Consider the following 22,410-nt stretch of genomic DNA (forward strand, 5'->3'; position numbering starts at 1 on the left):
AAAAGTAGAAATATAAAGAAATCCACTGATCATTACCTCAAAGAGATCCTACAAGAAAAACACATAGGAACATTATTGATAAATTTTGAAGTCCCAGATCAAAGAGAAAATTTTACAAGAAACAAAAAATAATTTGAATATGCTGGAGCTACAATTAAATTTGTACAGAATTTATCAGCTGCTAAAATAAAAGACTGCAAATCTTGGGATAATATATATATCGGCAATTTGGCCTGTGGCCAAAAATATCATATCCAGCAAAATTTAGCACAATATTGAATGGAAAAAAAACATTCAATGAACTCACAGATTTTCAAGATTTATCTCAACCAAACCTGAACTCAATAAAAAAATTAACTTATCAGAGCCAACATCAAAGACTAATTTCAAGGGACTCAGTAAGGACAAACTGTTTATGTTTTATATGTGGAAATATAAATCATATGTCTAAGATTGACATCAGTTACTGGGTAGTTCAAAAGAAAGACTGGGACAGAGATGAGTATAATCTGACTCTAAAAAGTAAAATTGTCTAGGCAAAGGTTAAAATAATAATTATGCTATATGAATGAGGTAGAGAACTAAAACTGACAAGAGTCATTAGATGGGGAACACTTCTGTTATATATGCTTTACTGAAATGGAAATTTAATGTTATATACATTGAATCCTTCTTGGTGTTCTGCTGGGTACTGTTTTCTAATTTTCCTTTTTCCTTCTTTTTATAATTTTTTCTTATTTTGCATTTAGTTTTAAATATTTTTTTAAAGCCCTAGGATAGTTGACATGCAAACAATCATAACAGAATAAACTAGAGTAAGCAACAAAGAAAAGGCACTAGCATTAAAAAGTATTATGAAGGATTTCTTACAGAATGTGCTATTTGAGATGGGACCAGAAGGAAGCCATTGAAGCCAGGAGGCAAAGATAAAGAGGAGAGGAAATTCAGGCATGAGGGGGAACCTGTGGAAATGCACAATCAGGAGGTGGAATGGAAGAACAACAATGTCCCTGGACCAAAGAGTATATGAAAGGGAGTCTGTATATTGAAAAGTAGGAGCAGGCTAGTTTATGAAGTTGTTTTTCAAATAGAGGATTTTAAATCTGATCTGACAGGTGATAGGGAACTGTTAGAGTTTACCTGTGTTTTAGGAAATCAGTTTAGGAATCCTCCACTAAGTGGAGGATTGACTGGAAAGGAAATAAACTCAAGGCAGAGTGACCAATCAGTTACTATAATAGTAAAGGCCTGAGAGTGATGGCAGTGCCAAATAACAGAAGGAATAACAAGAGATGTTGGGAAGATAGAATTGACAGAACTTGGCAACGTAACGGATATAAAGGGTGAAAAAGAATGAGGAGGTTAGATGATGTTTATTTTGTGAGTTTGGGTGACAGGGAAGCTGTGGTACTCTTGAAATAAATGAGTTAGGAAGAGGAGTGGTATTAGGGGAAAAGATAATCATTTCAATTTTGAACATGTTGAGTTAGATTTATTCATAAGACAATCAATCTGAGATAACTAATAAGCCATTAGAGATATGAGAGCATAGGTCATAGGAAAAGTTAGGGCTAGATAAGCAGATCTGAGGATCATTTGCAAATGTATGATAATTAAATCCATGAAAGCTGATAAGATTACCAGGTAAAATATTATAGAGGAAGAAGGAAAGAAGGCCATGGACAGAGCCTAAGGGTCATCCATGTATATAAACTATATAAATATCAAAAAAGGAGACAGAGAAGTTAGGAGAGAGCAGCATCACAAAAATATCAGAACAAACCATTAAGAAGAGAGTAGTTGGCAGTGTCAAATCTTTAGAAGGATCAAAGAGAATGAAAAAATGGAAAAGGATCTTTAAATTTGACAATAAAAAGATTACTGGTAATTTTGGAGAGAGCAGTTTCAGTTGAATGATGAAAAGCCAGATTACATAGAGCTAAAGAATTGAAAGCACAATGCAGATCGTAGATGTTTCTCAAGGAATTTGGCCAAAAAAGTAAGTACATGAGACAAATGCACTGGGGATGAACAGGTAAAAAGCAGTTGTTTTTGAGAATAGAAGAGAATTGGTATGTGTTTGTAGAAAGTAAAGCAGCAGTCATTAGATAAAGAGAACTTGAAGACTGATGAAAGAGTGGGGATGATAGAAGGGACAAACTGCTGAAGATGAGATGGAATAGGAACACTTGGATACATAGATGGATTTGCCTCAACAAGGAGGAATGTCTCTTCATAAGAGACAGGGGAATGAGGAAGGAATGTCAGTTATGTGAGATGAGCTAGGGAGAAGGAACTCAGCAAAAGTCTTTTTTTTCTGTGAAATATGATGCAAAGTTCATGGCTGTGAAGTTAGGGAGGACAAGCCATGGGAGGTTTGAGGAAGGACAGAAAGTTTTAGAACAGCAATGGTGAGTGAGACAGTGAATCAATTAAAGAGGTAGAAAAAGATCACCGTATGATAACGGGGCCTACATTGAAAGGGAGGAGAGAGAAAGGAAAACACAAGCTCTGAGACAGAACAGAGTGGAATTAAGAATGCAAGTTCTTTCTCAGAAATGAGAAGAAAAGAGGGAAAGATAAAGGCAGAGAAAGGGAAAAAGCCAATATGAATGACTTCTCTTTTTGATAAAATGCTCTGCTGAAAGGCAGTGGGGAGGAGATTGTTTAGGATGTTACAGGAGGAAGAGAAGGCTCAAAACAACCTCTACATTATGGAAATGTGATAGTTAAATTCTGAATAATAACAGAATTGCCATGCTGAAGGAATATCCAGTTGAGAGTAGATAAAATAAATTTATAGTGGAATCTATCAATGAGGTTATATGACTTCCTACAGAATCATTCAACATGAGGCTAGTATAATCCCAAAGGAAGCATGATGAAAAATGCTATCCACCTCCAGAAAAAGAAGTAATGTTCTCTGAATACCTTTCTTTCTTTCTCTTTCTTTCTTTCTTTTTCTTTCTTTCTTTCTTTCTTTCTTTCTTTCTTTCTTTCTTTCTTTCTTTCTTTCTTTCTTTCTTTCTTTCTTTCTTTCTTTCTTTCTTTCTTTCCTTCTTTTCTTTCTTTCTTTCTTTCTTTCTTTCTTTCTTTCTTTCTTTCTTTCTTTCTTTCTTTCTTTCTTTATTTCTTTCTTTCTTTCTTTCTTTCTTTCTTTCTTCCTTTCTTTGTCTTCCTTCCTTCTTTTCTTTCTTCCTTCCTTCATTCCTTCCTTCATTCCTTCTTTCTTTTCTTTCTTTCTTTCTTTCTTTCTTTCTTTCTTTCTTTCTTTCTTTCTTTCTTTCTTTCTTTCTTTCTTTCTTTCTTTCTTTCTTTCTTTCTTTCTTTCTTTCTTTCTTTCTTTCTTTCTTTCTTTCTTTCTTTCTTTCTTCCTTTCCTTCTTCCTTTCCTTCTTTCTTTCTTTCTTCTCAGTGTTCAGGATTATGAAGTAGAACAATTAAAGGGGGGTGTTAAGATCAATAATATTGTCAATCCTGTAAATGTCATGATGGAGTGAAGATAAAGGTCAAGGTTACTGAGGAAGTTGATAAATTGTGAAGCCAGGGTGTATCTAGGAAGAATGTCCAAGAAAAAAAAATCAATTTTTTAAAAGCAATGAGATATTCACATATGTTCAACTTGAATGAACAATGAATAAAGAAGATAGTGCAATTCTTGCCAAGGAAATTTGGCTTAGTGACTGAAGCAATGGGCTGGAAATTCAAATCACAGCTCTGACCACATGTCATGAATTTGGACAGACTGATCTTTTCTGTCTCAGGTTTTCACTTTTTAAACATTTGAAAGTCAAAGAGTCATAGCTGAATTATTCAGTAGCTTTGTGTCATTAACTTACAGCGTGACTGTGAGCAAGTCACTTTACCTTTTGGGGAATCTCAGTTTCCCCATCTGCAAAATAAGGATGCTGGGTTAGCTAACCTTAGTGTCCTTTCCAATCTAAATTCTATGATTATGAAAATAATAATGATGACAATACTGTTCTACCATTACTAAAAAAATAATGTGCCTCCAATGTCCTAAAATAAACATAATCACAGGTTATAGCAGCATGCTGAAAGGTTATGGAAATATTCCAAACGAATCAGGAAATTCTCAGTCAGGAAATGAATAATGTGAAGTTTAATGAAATTGAGCCAAGTAAAATTAATTGGAACAGGTAGGGAAAAATCCCTACCGTGAGATATATTAGGCTGTAAAACTATCTCCTGAGGCAAATGGTAGAAACTTCAGTGATTTAGTTATTTTAAATTGGACCAGACAAAATACTTGCAAATGCATTAATGATAATGCCTTCCATCTCTATGGAACTTTCAACTTTTCAAAGGACTTTCCTATCTGTTACCTTATTTGATCTTCATAAGAATTCTGGAAGGAAAGCATTAATAACCACCTTCAATAGACAAGGAACCTGAAATGTAGTGATTTGTTTAATATTCTAGTCATCTCCAACTTCATATATTTACTTTGCTTGGCTGATTGTGTCTAGAATAAAGCAGTGACTGGATAACAACAATGATAATGATAATAAGATGATGATGATAATAATAGTGTTTATACCACAATTTAAAATTTGCAAAACATTTTACAAATATTTTACCTTCACAATAACCATTAGAGGTGGGTTCTATTATTATAAAGATTTTTACACATCTGGTAACTGAGGCAAATAGAGGTTAAATGAATTGCATTGGGTAACAAAGCCAGTAGGTATTTGAAGTGAGATGTAAATTCAGTTCTAGATTTGAACTTCTCTTCTGAAGACAAAGTCAGCAACCTAGGGTCAAAACAAGAGTTAACCATTCTAGTAGTAGGGCAGGTCAAAGGGAAAATAGTAAGCTGAGAAAACTTTTTATGTTGGGATAGGTGGCCAGGATCTTTGGCAGTTTATTTCTTTGGAAATCTCCAGCCTACCTCCACATCTTTTTGAAGAGGAGGAAGCTATTAAGACCATCAGTAGATATTAATGAGGATATCAGGCATATGGCAAACAGCACGTGGAAAGTTGAGTGACTTTTTTCCTCACTAATATTTCCCAAGGTCACAACATTGGCTTCCATTCACTGTTTCAATATCCCTAGAAATATGATAATTAGAATTTATTCTTTATGGGAAATGGAGACATGGAATGTCAGGAACACTCTCTGACTATCTGAATTGGCTAACCCCCTACTTCCAAAGTGAAGGTGACTTACACATGAGGGTTAGGATCAGGCTTTCTCTAATGTGCATCACATTTTCTGGTGGAGACTGCTCCCTACTCTCACTTGAGCACAGCCTAGTTCAATTTAAACTGCCTCAGCAGGATTGCAGTTGTTCAGTCTCAAAATGAACTCACTAATAGTCTCCCACTGCTAGATTCTGTATTCAGTGCCCTGGACATAATTACCATCTGACCCCCACACCTCATTACTTCCAGGGTGAAATTCACTGCAGGTGTCCTAGCCAGGTGTCAACATTCCTTCCATCTGCACCCTGCTCCTTCTCTTTTTTTAGAGTGCACTAGAGACTAGTGGGATTCGATGCCCTGCATCTTTGCTGTGTAGTTTAGAAAGATTCTCTTTAAAAAGTTAATGTGTGAATAGATTTAATGGGTTCTTTACTTTGTGCATCTCTATTATAGCAGCTCATATTCCAGTAACCTGTAGTTATTACAGTTCTATAATGTCTATTTGATTGACCAGTTCTCAAATTATGCCCAATAACTATGGTTTTGCTGTGGTCACTCCATATTGAATTGAAAATAATCCACCTAGACATGGATTCACCTGCCAGAATCAATTAACTATACAGTATATTGTTGTAAGTGGAACAGTAAAATCAGTTACAATTTCACATAAATTCATATGTTAGTTTTAGATATGGAAGGAAACATTGAGGCCATCTGTTCCAATGTTATCATTTTATTGATGAAGAATTAAGTCATAGAGAATGAAGAGAATTAATTGTTCAGGATCACACAGTAAATGCTGAGGACTGAGAACAGCTCTCCATGGCTATAGAATAGGTTTTCTATATACTAAACTACAATGCTTCTGAATAATAATAATAATAATGGTTTATAAAGCACTTTACAAATATTGTCTCATTTGATCCTCACAATAATCCTGAGCTACCTCTTTTTTATAATATGATGAAACCCATGGACTCCTCAGAATGATTATTTTGAATGTGAAAAGTAAAATATTCAAAAGAATTACAAAAGAAAATTATATTGAAATATATTTACATGTATATATATGCTATATATGTATATGTATATCTACATATATTTTAATCTTACAAATCTCAGGGTTAAGATTCTTCCTCTAGATGTTCTTCCCTTTTAAAATTTTTTAAAGATATAATCCATTTCTTGCCAGTGGGTCCATTTTATATGAAGTAAGGGGAGAAATATTCATCTTTGAAAAAGGACAAAACAGGATCCTGTACCTTTTTTTAAACTGGAGAAGCATCAGTAAATAATGACTTTAATCTTATTTAGATGTAGATATAGATATAAATGTTGATAACGACCTACCATCAGCATTCAATGTGGTTTGTTTTTTTGTTTGAGGTTTTTTGTTTTGTTTTGTTTTGTTTAATTTTTGATGTGTTTGTTAAATTTGGAATTTTGATCCTTTTTTATTTATGCCAGAAGGGCAGTGCCTACTGCAATCCCCTTATTGATCAGCATTGAAGTTTTAACCTATTGCATTCCCTACTCCAATTTTCCCATTTGTTGGGTAGTCTGGTAGCCCTACCATTTCTTAGGAATTATTAAATTGGTATAAAATTTAATGCATGCACTTGACTGGTTTGAACCCTTCTCCACTCAGTTTACTAGTTCTGTAAACTTCAGCCTCCTTCAATAGCAAAGGTTCCACATATAAGAAACCACACCTGGTACAACAGCATTTGCTTAAAGGTTGTTAGATAGTACAGAGAATAGAACTCTGAACCTGGAGACCCAAATTCAAATCATGTAAAGAAGTTTATAAACCTTAAAGTGTTATATAAATACTGCTACTATTTCCCAATGGCAATGAGCTAACGATATTGGTAAAGAGGTTTGTAAACCTTAAAGTGTTATATAAATACTGTTAGTATTTTCCAATAACATTGATAGCTTTAGTACTATTCTTCTTGATCCCTTTATAGTCTTGCACTAGGTCTTCCTTGTTATCAGTAACAGGCATTGAGAGAAAAAAACAATTTGTGACAATGGAATGATGATAAAACAATTTCACCCTCATGGGGAACAAACCAGGTTCTCATTAATTAATAGATACTAACCAACTAAACTATCAGGTCAACAAGAATGGCAAGCTTATTTATTTTATAGATCAAGAAATTAGCAAAGGTAATTTGGTTTTGGTTATTGGATCTTGTGTACATTATCTTATATTGACCATCATAAGAAACTTGTGAGATAGTACAAAGGTTATTATGCTTGTTTTACAAAGAGAAAACAGAAATTTTGGGGGAAATTCAATTACTCACTTAAGTTCTAGCTCCCAGAAACATTGAGAGCATAGAGCCAGGAAGGTGTGTGGCTAGCATGCATCACCATTAAAGAAAGATGTCTTGGACAAGGATATTGTACAGGAGGAAAAAAATCACAAACTACCATTCTCCTTCTAATATCTGCCTTGACTCTATGCTGATTTATTGAGCTTAAGAACAATATTGTAAAATGTATTCTTACCTCCTATTTTACCCTTTAGACTAAGCATTCTGGTGGACTCTGATTTTACCAGTCACAGTCCCTGGTTTACACATTTTGGCCACACCTTGTACCATACCCTTTTTTTCCCAGGTGAATTTTTCCCTCGAGTACTGTTGATTATGATTAATTATGAAAGACTATCCATCCCCCTTTCCACAAGGAGTGGAGATTCATCCCTCAAGGTTTAATAAGTACTATTTGGCACAATCAAGTCTTGAACCGAGATTTTCAGACTCCAACTTTAATGCTAATTCTCCATGATGCATTGCCTCATCCATTTTCTTTCCTCTGTTCTACAAGTGAAAAAGATAGTAGTTCAAGAAGGAATTATGTATGGTATTTGTTGCTGAAATGAAGCTAAGATTTTCTAAGGGTGAAATATCTGCAGTGCTAAAGCTACATTGTACAATAGACCAGAAGCAAAAGGTGATTCAAATAAATCAGGAGACTCAGATGCCAGAGTAGCCATTTTGAGATAAAAAGAAAGGGGATCTATTGCAGAAATATTATCTGGGGACTGCTAGCTTAAAAAGCCAAGGTCTCTCATTTCATCCAGGGCCATCTCCAGTCATTTTGATCTATACCTTGCCACTAGACACACTTGACTCTGGAGGAGAAAGAGAGGCTGATGACCCTGTACAGCCCTTCCTCATTTAAATCCAATTCACTTGCATATCATGACATCACCTCCCTGATGTCATGGTCCTCTTTGAGAACAAAGGACTAACTACAATAATATCTGGGGACCAAAAGAGTAATCTGATAACAAGACATGAATGAATTAGTAAGTGAAAATCACTTATTAAACACTTTCTATTCTGAGATTTAAATCCAAGCAAGCCAGATGGTCCTTAAGGAGCTTAATTTTATTGAGAAGACAATAGATATGTGTAAGTGATGACTAAAAAGGATCATTTTGAAGCGTTATAAAGAATGGTGATTTTAATAACAAGAAAGCTAACTCAGATACCCTTTCAGGAATGGTAGAGTTGATATGATTATCATTCTATGAGCCAGAGTCAAAAATGGGAGGGAAGAAAGGACAGGGAATGAAGATTTTGAAAGTGACTAGGAAATAGGGGATTGAGACTAGGTAAACTAAAGTGATAATAATCTTCACTAGATAGAAGATCTATGGGGTAAGCAGAAGAGTTCAGGGTTTCAAAAAATCAGGTGTCCAATAAGGTCTGAGCTTTTAAAAGGAATTAAGGCATAATTTGTCACATCTTCACGTTCTCATCCTGTAAAATGTAATGTTGACTCACATTTTTTGGAATGAGCTTCCATTATATAAAGCTGCTGAAAGTCCAGCATTTCCTACATGAAAAATATTGCTGAGTAAGCAGTAGTGGAATGGACTAGATTAGAATCTATATAAATAATATCCTTATATTATATATATATATATATATTATATATATATATAATATAATATATATAATATGTATATATTATATATATATATATATATATATATATATATATATATATATATATATATATATATATATATAATATATCCAGTATATAAATAAGTCCTTAGCTGTGAGTTAAGGAATCATTGAATGGCATATTCAGTTCAATTCAAGAAGCAGATAGTAGGCACTATATGTAGTAAGATTACCAATAACTAAACACCCTAGTCCAGACTGAACTCTTTCAACACAATCATTCATGAAACTAAGCAAGGAAAATAGTGAAGAAGTAGGATATAGAAATATCAATAAGATATATTGTACAAATACTTTAAATGAGTATTTTATTCAGCAATCAACAAGAATGCAGGTATTTTAATCACTGGAGATGCAAGTACAAAGAATGAAAAAATCCCTATTTGTAATGGACTTACATTCTAATGAGAAAGATGACAAGTACATAAAAATACATACAGCATAAATATGAAGTTAATACATGTAGTGATAAAGGAGTGAGGAAGGGCCCCACATGTGGTGAGGATTCTGTTCTTGTATGTGTCTTGAAAGATGGCAGAAAAGACATCTCTAGTTTCTCCTCCTGCCCTGCTTCTTCTAGGGAGGCTCTCATTCCTGCCAGGATGGGAAATAGAAGGATGGGACTGATGGCCATCATTCTGTTCTCCTCAGAGAGATACCTAGAACTCTTATCTGCTCACTGTCCAGGGGATATGATCAGGCTCAAGTTAGCTTTTGATTGCTTTATTTGAGAAGGGAAGGGGGATTCCAAACTCTATATTCATGGCTTGATTCCTTTCTCATCAAATACCAATTCCACAATGAACCATGTAGAGAATAGCAAAGACAATCCCAATCAGTAACAAAAAGGAAATCAGAAAAAGTATTCATAAGGGGCTCAATACAAACTATCACAGAGTGAAAGAGCTCTCCCTTTGGAGGTGAGATAACTAATCTCAACCAACTGGGTCTCTCCCAAGGGAGGACTCCCTAAGTTTTAAGAATAGCAAGCAGGGGATAGGGACATCATGTTTTTTTCATGTTTTCTCAGAACTTTTTACTTTAGCAGCCTAAAGTGGGATTGGCCTTTTCCATCTTATTTCTCAAAGCTGGAAGTTAGGAATATTCAAATGATGGGGCTCTGAAATGATGTTGGACAAGAACTAAAGTTCTTGTCTTTGACTAACTCTTACCTCACTTTTTACATAGGGAAGGGCTTTTATCCCCATCAATAAAGAGAAAGTTTCATATCAGTAGATTTTGGGATAGGGGTTAGGTTTTTTCACTTAATATTTTTTTCTAATTACACATAAAGATAATTCAATTTTGTAAGATTTTGAATTCCAAATTTTCTCCCTCCCTTCCTTCCTTTCCCCTCTCCCCAAGACACCAGACAATCTGATATAGATTATATATGTAGTCATTTTAAACATGTTTTCCTATTAGTCATGTTGTGAAAGAAAAATCAAAATAAAAAGGAAAAACCATGAGAAAGAAAAAACAAAAAACACAAGTGAAAATAGTTTGCTTCAATCCACACTCAGTCTTCTTAGTTTTTTCTCTGGATGTGGATGGCACTTTCCATCCTGACTATTGGAATTGTCTTGGATTACTGCATTGCTGAGAAGAGCTAAATCTGTTATAATTGATCATCATACAATGTTGTTACTATATACAATGTTCTCCTGATTCTGCTCACTTCACTCAGCATCAGTTCATGTACATCTTTCCAGATTTTTCTAAAATCATCCTGCTCATCATTTCTTATAGAATAACTATTTCATTACATTCAAATGCCATAAGTTATTCAGCCATTCCCTTAATTGATGGGCACCCAATCAATTTCCAATTCTTGCCACTACAATGAGAGCTGCTACAAATATTTTTGCACATGTGAGTATTTTTCCCTCAAGAGAGAAAAATGTGTTCTATTCAGGATTCAAAAAGATCTTGGCATGACTCAAAAATTGAATTATTCGAGGACTTCCATACCAATATATACACTCCTACACAAGGTAGATTCATAGGTATATTGATGCTGCATACATTCTCAGATTTTTCAATGTCTTGATTAGTTATGATGATTTTTCCCTTTCTTTTTATGATCTTTGAAACATGCCATTTATTATACGGAATAGCTCTGTAAGGAATAGTTAAACTGAATAAATTAAGATGATATAAAAAAAGAAAAGACATCAATAAAATTTGTTTAAAAACACAATGATCTGAATCTCTTGAAATAAAAGTCAGTAGGAATAAATAACATTTTAAATCTGGATAAAAAATCATTTTCACAAGTACACAATGAAGGAAGCATGGTTCAAGAAAAGTATTTCTGAAAAATATCTTGGAATTTTAAATAAATTAAAATCTTTGAATTTCAATGAACTATAGGCTCAATAGGAACAAGCAGAGTGATACAGCAAACAACAATGCTAATATGATCTTGGACTTCATTAAAATAAGCATAGATTTCAAAAATAAGGAGATGAAGTTCCTCAATACTCACCCTGGTCAGAATACATCTAGAATGTTGTTTTCAATTTCAGGATCCACATGTTTAAGATAAATAAGATGAAAAGGATCCTGAATATTGTTTTCAATTTCAGGATGCACATGTTAAGGTCAATAAGATGAAAAGGATCCTGAAGGCAGCCAGAATAGTGAAGAACAGTAAGATCATATGAAGATGGCTTAAAGGAATTAGGGATGTTTAAGTTTGAAGAAAAGATAACTCAAAAGGAAAGGATCTGTTAAAAATAATATTTTGGGAATTTAAAGTTTAAAAATCAAAGTTTTAAACTTTAGAAGCTTACAATTGCAATAAGACTTTTAGAACACTCTGTATTAGTACATATGGGATAAATATATGCAGAATGTGTGTGTGTGTAATAGTTAAACATTAAATAGTTAAATAGGATGGGTACTAGCAGGAAGATCAGGAAAAGTTCTTATTGAGGGATCTTATGAGACTGAAGTACAGAAGAAATGTGTCTTAGACCTGAGGACAATTATTTTGAAGATAAGAAACAGAGAGAAAGGCATTTTGATTAGATTGTGGCCAAACTCTATCTAGTTTGGGAAAGAAAATAATCTATAATAATGTTGGAATGATAGATTGGGGCTTTAAAAAGCAAATTTTATAGATGACCCTAGAAGCAATAGGGATTCACTGGCATTTATTGAATAAAATGACAGTCTTATCTGTGCTTGAGGAAAATAACTTTGGCAGTTGAATGAAGGAATTGGAATAAGAATATAATTTCAAGTAGGGAGTCCAATTAGGAAGCTATTGCAATTGTTTAGACCTCATTGGAAATCACAAAGCAGTTATATGACCACTTGTTCAGGTATGTCATGATAGATTCCTTTTGGATATGAATTGAACTAAATGACCACTGAAGTCTCTTCCAATGCTAAAATTCTGTGATTATGTGAACTATTCTGTTAGAAACTTGAGAAAAGGGTTAAAAGTGAGAAAATCTTAAAACTAAAAATAAGTTATTAGTAAATTTGTAGAATGCTCAATTCCTATTTTTTTCCATGTTTCCTATTAATGGGAGTGATCTTTAAGATATAAAGCTAGAACAAGCATGGTTAACAAAATTGAAACCTATGTTAGGTAAGAGATAGTAATTAATTGTTTAAAAGGTAGTTTCAGCTACTTAGATCTAAATCACTTATATTTCAGGTTACTGAGAAAATTTGTAGATGATACTTTGGTCCTATTGAAGCCATTTTAACTGGGTAGACTGCTAATCATCCTGTAATAGAGGAATGGTAACAGAGGAATCTATAAATATACCTTTAAAATAATATTCACCTAAAATTCAAGGATAGACCTTTATGGAGTGACCAAAGTGACCAATATAGTTCGTTACTGAGAGTGGAAATGGAAAGGCTTCTATAATGATTAGAATGCCACTAATTGAACTACCCAGACCAATTGTTTTGTAGCCATTATTTTGGTCATTTTAATGACAGAAACAGATGGACCATGTGGTAAGATGATTATTTTTTTAGTGATAGAATTGCAACTGATTGACCCATGGATCATATAGGTTCATTGTAAATTTAACTAAATGAAAATATTATTTACTTATTTATTCATTTATTCCCTCAATATTCTTCTAGTGATGCAATATGACTATAAATCATGAAATACAACAGTCTCCAAAGAATCAAAATTGTAGATCACCAAAAGGCAATGAGGAGACATATGGTAGGAATAAATACCTTGAAATACCAACAATGACTTGCATAAAATAATGAGGTCTTGTCACAAGAATAAGAAATGACTGATGGTCAGCCTGTGTATTTTACTGGTATCCAACCAATTTTAAGAGTTCTAAATAAAAGTTAACTGTAGACTAGTAGGCTTCCCATGGAAGGCTGATGAGAGGACATTGCTGAAGTGACCCAGCACAAGAGGGCATGGATAGATTTCTATCTATTTATAAAAAGCTATAACTCACAAGTTCCCATCAATAGATTTGCTCTCAATAGTGAGCCCGCTGACATTGAAGAAAAAACAAAGTCATTTTCCTGAAATGGCACAGTAAGAAGAAAAAAATCTCTCATAAAAACCTGGTACACAGTCACATAGAAAAATATTCAGCATCAACTGGGAAAGGAAATACACAGTGAATTTACAAGTAGAAAGAGGCATGCATAAGGAACACAAATGGCCATGGAAGATGCATGTAAGAAATAGTCACTTGCACCTCTAACATTACAATGTTCTTCATGTCCCTCTGCAATGTAGGTGCTTAATAGGATGTCAAAAAGAATTGAATTCCCTATCTCCTTTATTAGACTCTGAGCTCTTGAAGGGGAGGCATTATATTTTAATTATCTTTGAATCCATAAGTGCTTAGTGAGCATAGTAGGTGGTCAAAATGTTTATTGAATTGTATATGATTAAATTGGAATCCAAGAGAGAGATGAAAGGTTGTAGTAGGGGCCAGGTGGGAAGCAATGTGGTCTGTCATTGTTACTGTAGTGTGAGCAAGTCAACAAGGCATGTGCATTCAATATTCAGTCACTTTGGCCTTAAAGACAAGGTTACCCTCATAAGCATTATTCCTCTCTGCTCAATTGGTTTGACTCAGGAAGATCTGCCTTTGTATATACACACATATACACAGACATATACAATAGTTTGGGTTTAAAAAAAAACTAGTACAGTTGCAAACAATTCTGTAATATAAATAAATAAGTATCCACAATCCTACCATTTTCTGAGATACAATTGCCTATTGAAAATTCCAATTTACTTCCATTAAGAAAATTAGCTAGAAAGTTTCTTATAAACACCTATTCACGTAATCCTCAATTCTACATTCTAACTGAAAGTATCCCAGGGTGTAAGTAATTCTTCTATGATGTAAGTAAGTTCCTTGAGAGCAGAGATTTTCCATTTTGATTTTGCATCCCTGGTAAATAATAAATGCTTGTGGAATTAAATTGAGTTAAAAAGAGGTTTTGTAGAGGTGGGCAAGGAGAGAAACAAAGTGTTTTAAAAGAATGAAGTAGAAACATTGCAGTGAACCTGATATTTATCTGAAAGTTACTTTTTACCTCAGCAATCTTTGCTCAGAGTCCTTAGCAAACCACTGCTTTGGACACTGGAGCTAGCTGTCCCTCAGATACAAGTTTTCAGTTTCCCAGAAGGGTGTCAGTATAATTATTCCAGAGAGTTTTCACATCAGCAGAGAATAAACTTATGAAATCTATGACATTGTTAAATTTCCATCTGTTCCAGGAGCTGTTGACGATACACATGAGGTTATTCAGGCACTGTTTCAAAATGATGTGAGTTGGAGGACCCATAAATCATGTTGCTGCCTCACGACACAAGGTATATGTGGTGCCAGGTGCAGTATAACAGATGTAGCCTCCAATTTACCAGGATCATGTCACAATTCATTCACATTATGGCAGTCTGGAGTTAGAAATCTGCTGGAAATGCGACAAACATATGCCGGGTGGCTGCTGGGTAAGCATGTTTTCCACAGCAATATATTATACATAGCAGGTTGCAGTATTAATTAATTTATTCCTGGTCTGCAGATATCATTTGCAAATTGTCTCTGGACATCTATGTCAAAGCTTTAAAGTGCTGGAGAATCCATTGTGATGGTGTGATGAAACTCAAAGATTTGCCAGAACTGTGGCAGATCTGTTCACATTTGATGCTAATATATTGGAAAGTGTGGTGCTAATGAATTACAAATGGTGTCATAGAGGCTTTTAGAGTTGTCATATTAATTCAAGATTCCAGAATTTTAAAATTTATTTTAAAATGTGACTCAAATGTATAAATATTAAGGAGGCATTAACCTTTATGGAACAGGTTTCCCCCTTCGTTAAAAAAAAAAAAAATTAGCATCCAATATCAGTGCACATAATTTGACTTTGCTATTAGCTAGTTGAAGAGTACAAAGCCTGTCCCAAATTATTCATGTAAATTCAGCTAAGTTTTTTCAAACTGGTGATAAAAGGGAAATATACCTGGTGAGAAATATGTTAATTGAGAAAAGTTAATAAATTCATATCCTATAAAGGGATTTTTTTATTCAGGTATGTGGAACTGTATGACCTCAGAGTTTTCTTGCAATTCAAGTTTCCCTAATTTTGTGACTTATTATACATAGTTTAATATCGATCCACAATAAAACACTGAATAAAATGACTTTTCTGTAGTTACATCCATCAGAAAAAAAAATGCTTGTTAATCAGAAAAATAATAAAATTAAGGTGGGAAAATTAGATAATTTATTTTAAAAATAACATCTTTTTAAAAAATCTTAGATACCTATGGGAAATTAGGTAATGTTAAAAATAACATATCTTTGAAAAAAATCTTAGATACCTAGAAATAAACTTAAATAGTCACTTAATATCTTTGTCTCAGTTTCCTTATCTGTAAAATATTATATAAACAGTAACTACCTCACAGGGTTGTGCTGAGGATCAAATGAAATAGTGTTTGTAAAATGGTTTGCAAATGTTGCTTATTATTATTTATTAAAGAAACTTGCTGCAAAATTTTTCCATTAGCTAATTTCCTTCTAATTTTAATTGCATTGATTTTATTTGTATAGAACCTTTAGAGTTTTATATAATCAAAATTTTCATTTTTTTCTTCATTGTTTTCTCTATCCTATAGATCAAAAAAGCAACTTCTTCCTTGAATTTCTAAATTTGCTAAGGATGGCATCTATAGTTGTCATGTATCCATTTGAGTTTATCAAGCACATGCATGAGATGTTTGTCTCTATCTAATCTCTGCCAGGTTGACTTCCAATTTTTGCAGGTTTGTTGAATAGTGAGCTCTTACCCCAGTAGCTAGAAGTCTTTGTGTTTGCTTTGTTTTTTCAGATACTAGACTACTATGTTTATTTGTGTATATTTAATGGGCCTAATCTGTTCCACTGAAGGACATCTCTATTTTTTAATAAATACTAAATTATTTAGGTAATTATTGCTTGTAATATGGCTTGAAATCTTACAACACTCTTTTCTCTTAAAAAAAAAACCCAAAATAATAATAGATGACATGGAATAAATGGAATTTTCATAATATAATAAATAGTGTTAATCTCAAACCAAAATCTTACGTATATATGTAAATATATGTGTGTATGTTTGTATATATATATATATATATATATATATGCAAATAATAGAAAAAATGAGAGACCTTTCCAATAAATTAATTTTTAAAAAGTTTTTAAATTGTAATTATTGTCATTCCTTGCCCATTTTTCTGCCTATTACTGTTAAAATGGAACAGAACTTTAAGAACTGAAGGCCATTTTTAATCTGGATTTTCTCATGACCCAAGGACTTATTACCTACTAACCTGCTAAAGAGGCCTATTACAGTTCAGGAAGTCATCAGGTAATAAATACCTAGTCTTATATACCAGATATATAATCTGTTGCCAAGACTGGGCAAGTCAAGAATCCTATCTCTAACACTAGCTGTGCAATAAGGACAAATCATTTAATCTCTTTGAGCTTGCAGTGTAGGAGAATTAGGATAAATAGCAACAAGGCCACGAAAGGATAATAATAAAATTTTATCACTAATCACAAAGGTAGGAAAAGATGCTAATAGGGAACAATGTGTGGTTCCATTGTCCTCATCTAAAAAGTCTGGTGACAGACTTCCAGAAATGAAATCTCTGATGAAAAATCCAGAGGTCTTCAGGACTCAAACGGAATTTTAGACAAAGAGCCAGCATAACATCAATAGGAAATTTCCTTTCATATATAAAGACAGTATGAGTGGTACAAATGAAATAAGAAAGTTTTCTAAATTGTCTAACAAGAATAAGGTACATGGATGTAAGGAACTTAATTCTAATTATGTCATCTAGACACATGCTGGGAGTGAGTGGGAGTAACGCATGTTCTCTAGATTTTATTAGCCATAGCATGTTTTCTTCTTTAGGAGCTGGGGATTCACTCAAATTGGTGTCCATTGATTCACAGAGCTCTAGTTTCCTCTTCTGAAAAATGGGGATATCACACGTGTAGTATCTGCTTCATGGGGTGGTTGTGGGGCTCAAATGAGTATTTGTAAAACACTTTGCAAACCTTATACTGCCAGAAAAATACCATCCTTATTCTCATCATCATTCTTAGTAAAACCAGGTAGATCTTGGCTACATTAGTCTAGTAAGAAGTCTGGGTCACTGCCACATCATTCTATGATAGTAGAGAAGAACTTTTATAAAGGACCCTGACAGAAGCAGTAATAAAAAAGGTATTTTAGACTTCCCAGAAATGCATATACTATGTGGATAATTTACCAAACTAATAGAATTAAAACCTTATACTTAGTTATAACTCAAGAGCATTGTTGGCTGGAAATAGTAATTTTTTGTAAAGATATATTTTTAATTAAAATCTGAAGGTTAGAAGCCCATGTATTGATTTGGTATCTTCCAATAAAGAATATTCATAATTTTTCAAACTCTTTTCCTCAAAACTCATAAATTAACATTGTTTAGGTTTTAAGAAATGCTAGGTAGCTGAATCAATCAAGAATATTTACACTTTGCAATAGAGGGACAATAATTCTTACCAATTACAACATTCCTGGCAACCAGTGAACTGTCAAGTGTAACTTTCAAGATTTACACTAAAAAGCTTCCAGTCACAATTCTTCAGACAAAACAATAAAGTTTCAGAAGTCACTTTGAACTATTTTTACATATGTAAATTATAACCTTTCTAGGTTTATTAAAGCAAGAATGTAGAATAATCTGCAGATAATTCAAATGTAATGCCAAATACAGGAAAATATTTTGCAATGTGATGGGGGAGGGGGGCAGAGAGAAGACAGATTAAGTTAACTAAGACTAAATAGCTAGCTAAGTAAAATGACTGGTTTTTTCCCCTAGGAATTGCTTACTGCTTCTGTACCTTCAACCTATAGGAATTGCTATTTTATTCAGAAGGAAAAAATTGCCTCAAAGTCTATGCTAATTTTGTTCTGCCTCTTTGCTAAGAGATTTAGATTTATGCTTTTATAAAATATTCTTTAAATCTGATTACTCTAGCAAGTGTGGTACTTTACATTTTCAAAGCTAAAATTTAAGAACTATCCTGAGCTTCTAACATTTTTATTCAAATTTTACTTTTGAGGCAAGAAATAGTGTAGCATAGCAGCAAGGGCATACTGGTAATGTATAACAACTGGCTTTTTAAAAAACATTCTTCAGGACACACTTTTAACTTTAATCTGCATGATTAATATTTTCTCCATCACTTTGTAAAGTCTAGACAATCAACAAAGTAATAAATCAAGTCTTGATTTATGGCATTTGGTGATTTCCAACATGTAAATAATGACATTGAAAATTTAACACCTGACTATCAGAAATCTGTAGGAGCTCATCCCAGCACAGAATTAAAATATCTGGGTGCAACTCTTGTGTCTGATACTCTCTGGTTGAGTTATTGTGACTTACTAATCCTATTTCTAAGACTCAGTTTCTTCATCTTGAAAATTATAATATATGAAATATATTATAAATATATAAATATATATATATATATATATATAAATATATATATATATATATATATATATAAACCTCACAGGTTATCAGGAAGAAAGTTTAAAACAATGTTTTAAAATAAATTTTTATCAGTAGCCTTTGTGATTCTTGAAAACTTCAATTTTTTTTGTAAAGTTTTAAAGAATTCCCCCTCCCAAAACTGAAGATGTCTTTGGTGTTACCTACTCTGACCATAGTTTGTGATGTTTTCTTCTAGGTGTAAAAATTAAGCACTAACTCTTAACAAAGCAGTATGTGTGCTGGTCACTGGGGATACAATGCAAAAGTCTACCATCAAGGAGTTTATAATATATTGAGAGATATAGTGCAGATTAGGATATATGATTATTGGTCAGGATAGTTGTAGAATTTTAATTAAAAAAATAAATGCAAATTTAAAAAGAAATTGAATTATACTTGGAATTTTAAAAATTGTCATTCAGGAGAAGAAAAGTCACCACAAAAGTAACTAACACTGAACACATTCTACCTGTTCTGATACCAGCCCTGCATAACCTCTAAAGTTATGCTCTCAAATCAACTGCAATTATTAGATAGTGTAACAGAAAGTCAGAAAGATCTAACTCCAACTTCAGATACTTACTAGACATGCTATATGATCTTGGGCAAGTCACTTAACTCTGCCTCAAGGTCTTCATAAAATGAGCTGGAGAAGGAAATGATGACAAAATACTATAGTATCTTTGCCAAGCATACTCTAAATGGGATCACAAAGAATCAGAAATGATTTAAAATGACTGAACATTAACAACAACACTACATATATAGGAGAATTGTTCTGTAAGACATATGCAAAGGTCCTATGGTCCTTAGATACAGTGGCAGAAGGGATGGCAGTGCCTAAAAGTGAAGGCAGAGACTCTGCAGAAAACAGTGACAGGGTAGATACTGAGGTCCAACAATGGTCCTTAGAACCCAGGTAGGTAGTAAATTAAGATTATTAAAGTGATGAAGACTACTGGAAGTGACCTAAGCATATGATGAAGAATGACTATGTCTAAAGAGTCCCTGCTCCCTTAAGGAGTTTAATTTGCACATTTAATTTAATTAGAGAACATCAAAAAAACAGTTTATAATTGGTTCAATTTAAGAGAAAAATTTTGAAACAATTTCTATACTTGTGGGTAATTTATATATATATATATATATATGCATGCAAAGTGATTTCAAAGGTCAGATTGAACTAATAAGTGAGATATCAGGAAAGGCATCAAGAAGGGCATAGTATAAGAGGCAAGAAATTCTAAAAGGTGCATTACAGATAAGAAAAAAATCAATTGTGCAAAATTGTGGAGGTAGGAGATGCTATATTATATATAGGGACTAGCTAGCAGTTCAATGTGACTGAAAAATAGAATGTATGAACAGGAATAATATAAAATAACCCTGGGTTCACATATAGGTAGCAATCATAAAATGGGAGATTTTATATTCTAGGCTGAATATCTCATATTTTCTTTAAGAGACAATAGGGAATCACTGAAGATTTTTATAGAGGAATAATTTCATGGCCATACCTATATTTTAGGAATATCATTTTTGCAGCTTTGCTGCTGATATAGTGAAGAGAGGGAGAATAGAAGCAATCAGCTGCTAAATGTTAAGATTTAGATAGTGGTCTTCTATGATAAATTCAAGGGAGTGAGCAGTCACTAATAGAAGACTTAGGGAAGGCAAAGTCTTGACAAGTCGAGATTTGAATAGGAAGATGCCATTCTCTTCTGATAAGAGATGAAATATAGAAGACATATTTAACATGGCATGTATAAGAGCCAATGGTTGAGTGGCCTCATAAAAGTATAAGGTTCTCCTTAGAAAGGAGAGAGATAAAAAGGACATTATGGCTTGATTGTGGGGATACATAATAGTTTTTCTTCAGGTGACTGAAATGAGGAAACATTTATGAAAACATTATTTTAAGAAGCTTAGTCTGTTCAGTTGGAGGATGTAGGATTTCAGTGATCCCCTCATTCTTTGAACTTGCATTCTATTTATAGAATGCATAAGGCACTTAGAAACCACCATATGAGAAAGATTGGAGAACAGGAGAGACAGTAGAGACCAGTGAATAAGACATTATAATAATGCAAAGTAAAATATGAAGAGGGAAAGGATGAAGTTGTGACCTTGGAAACAGAGAGAAAGTGATAACTGAGAACCATTTCAAAGGGAAAATACATAAGAGTTCATGACAAATTGGCTATAGGGTAGGAGTAGGGTAAAGGACAGGGACTCAAGATTTCCAACCCTAAAGACTTGGTATATGAAGACTTATTGCATGGGAGAAATGTTAGGGAATTTTTCTTTCCATGAACACAAAACAAGAAGGATTTGCTTTTAAATGAAACAATTAAAATTTAGGTTATATATAAAGAATTCCCCTATGTAAAAGGTTAGTAAAGGATTACTTAATTGGGGCAGCCAGGTGGTGCAGTGGATAGAGCACTAGCCCTGAAATCAAGGGAACCTGAGTTCAAATCTGATTTCAGACACAACACTTCCTAGCTGTGTGATCCTGGGCAAGTCACTTAACCCCAATTGCCTCAGCAAAAAAAAAAAAAAAAAAAAAAGATTACTTAATACTCTTTCCCTTGCAATAAAATAGATGTATTAATTTCCTTTTAGTAATGGAATTGTCCAAATATTAAAGATATATTTCATACCAAATCATTGTTTTGTTCATGTATGTGTTTGGTTAAAAAAGAAAAGACAAAATTTCACTTTATTATTATCTAATCTTATTACCTACAAAAGCACCAAGCATGGTGTAATATTTTTGTTTGAATGTTTATTGTTTTGAATTGAATATCTATACAACCATGAGAGCCATATGGCATAATAACCAAAGTACTACAGTAGAAGCCTGCAAGCTTAGTCTCTAACCTTGAATGGATCACTTACTAGGTGAACATTTATGTCCATAAGTTTTCTGGGCATAAATATTCTTACCAATAATCTTTTAATTGCTGAATCTTATGACCTTTTTCCTTATAGTCCTCATCCCTTTTTGTCCCTTTGTAGTCTTTCACACTATTGATCAACCACTTCTATATACTCTTTTCTCTCTGGGATTTTGTGGCATTAGCTCTCTTGCTTCTCCTTCTCCTTCTCTGACCACTCTTTCTCAGTCTCACTTCTTGTTTCTTCTTCCAGATCACTCTTTTCAATTGTGAGTA

At 33.3% G+C, this 22,410-nt stretch overlaps 1 protein-coding gene across 2 annotated transcripts in view; it reads left to right on the plus strand.

Moving 5' to 3' along the window:
* SLC36A4 (solute carrier family 36 member 4) overlaps positions 1 to 22,410 on the plus strand; it is a 224,106-nt gene that overhangs the window by 39,471 nt on the left and 162,225 nt on the right. Inside the window, exon 2 of one of the 2 annotated variants that reach the window (XM_074304554.1) lies at positions 14,903 to 15,136. In XM_074304554.1, the coding sequence (XP_074160655.1) occupies positions 15,106 to 15,136 (31 nt within the window). In that variant the 5' untranslated portion in view covers positions 14,903 to 15,105. The remainder of the gene's footprint in view (positions 1 to 14,902; positions 15,137 to 22,410) is intronic. The other variant, XM_074304555.1, reaches the window with a different exon arrangement.

The sequence above is a fragment of the Sminthopsis crassicaudata genome, chromosome 3 (genome assembly GCF_048593235.1).
Source record: "Sminthopsis crassicaudata isolate SCR6 chromosome 3, ASM4859323v1, whole genome shotgun sequence".
In the NCBI taxonomy this organism is placed as follows: domain Eukaryota; kingdom Metazoa; phylum Chordata; class Mammalia; order Dasyuromorphia; family Dasyuridae; genus Sminthopsis; species Sminthopsis crassicaudata.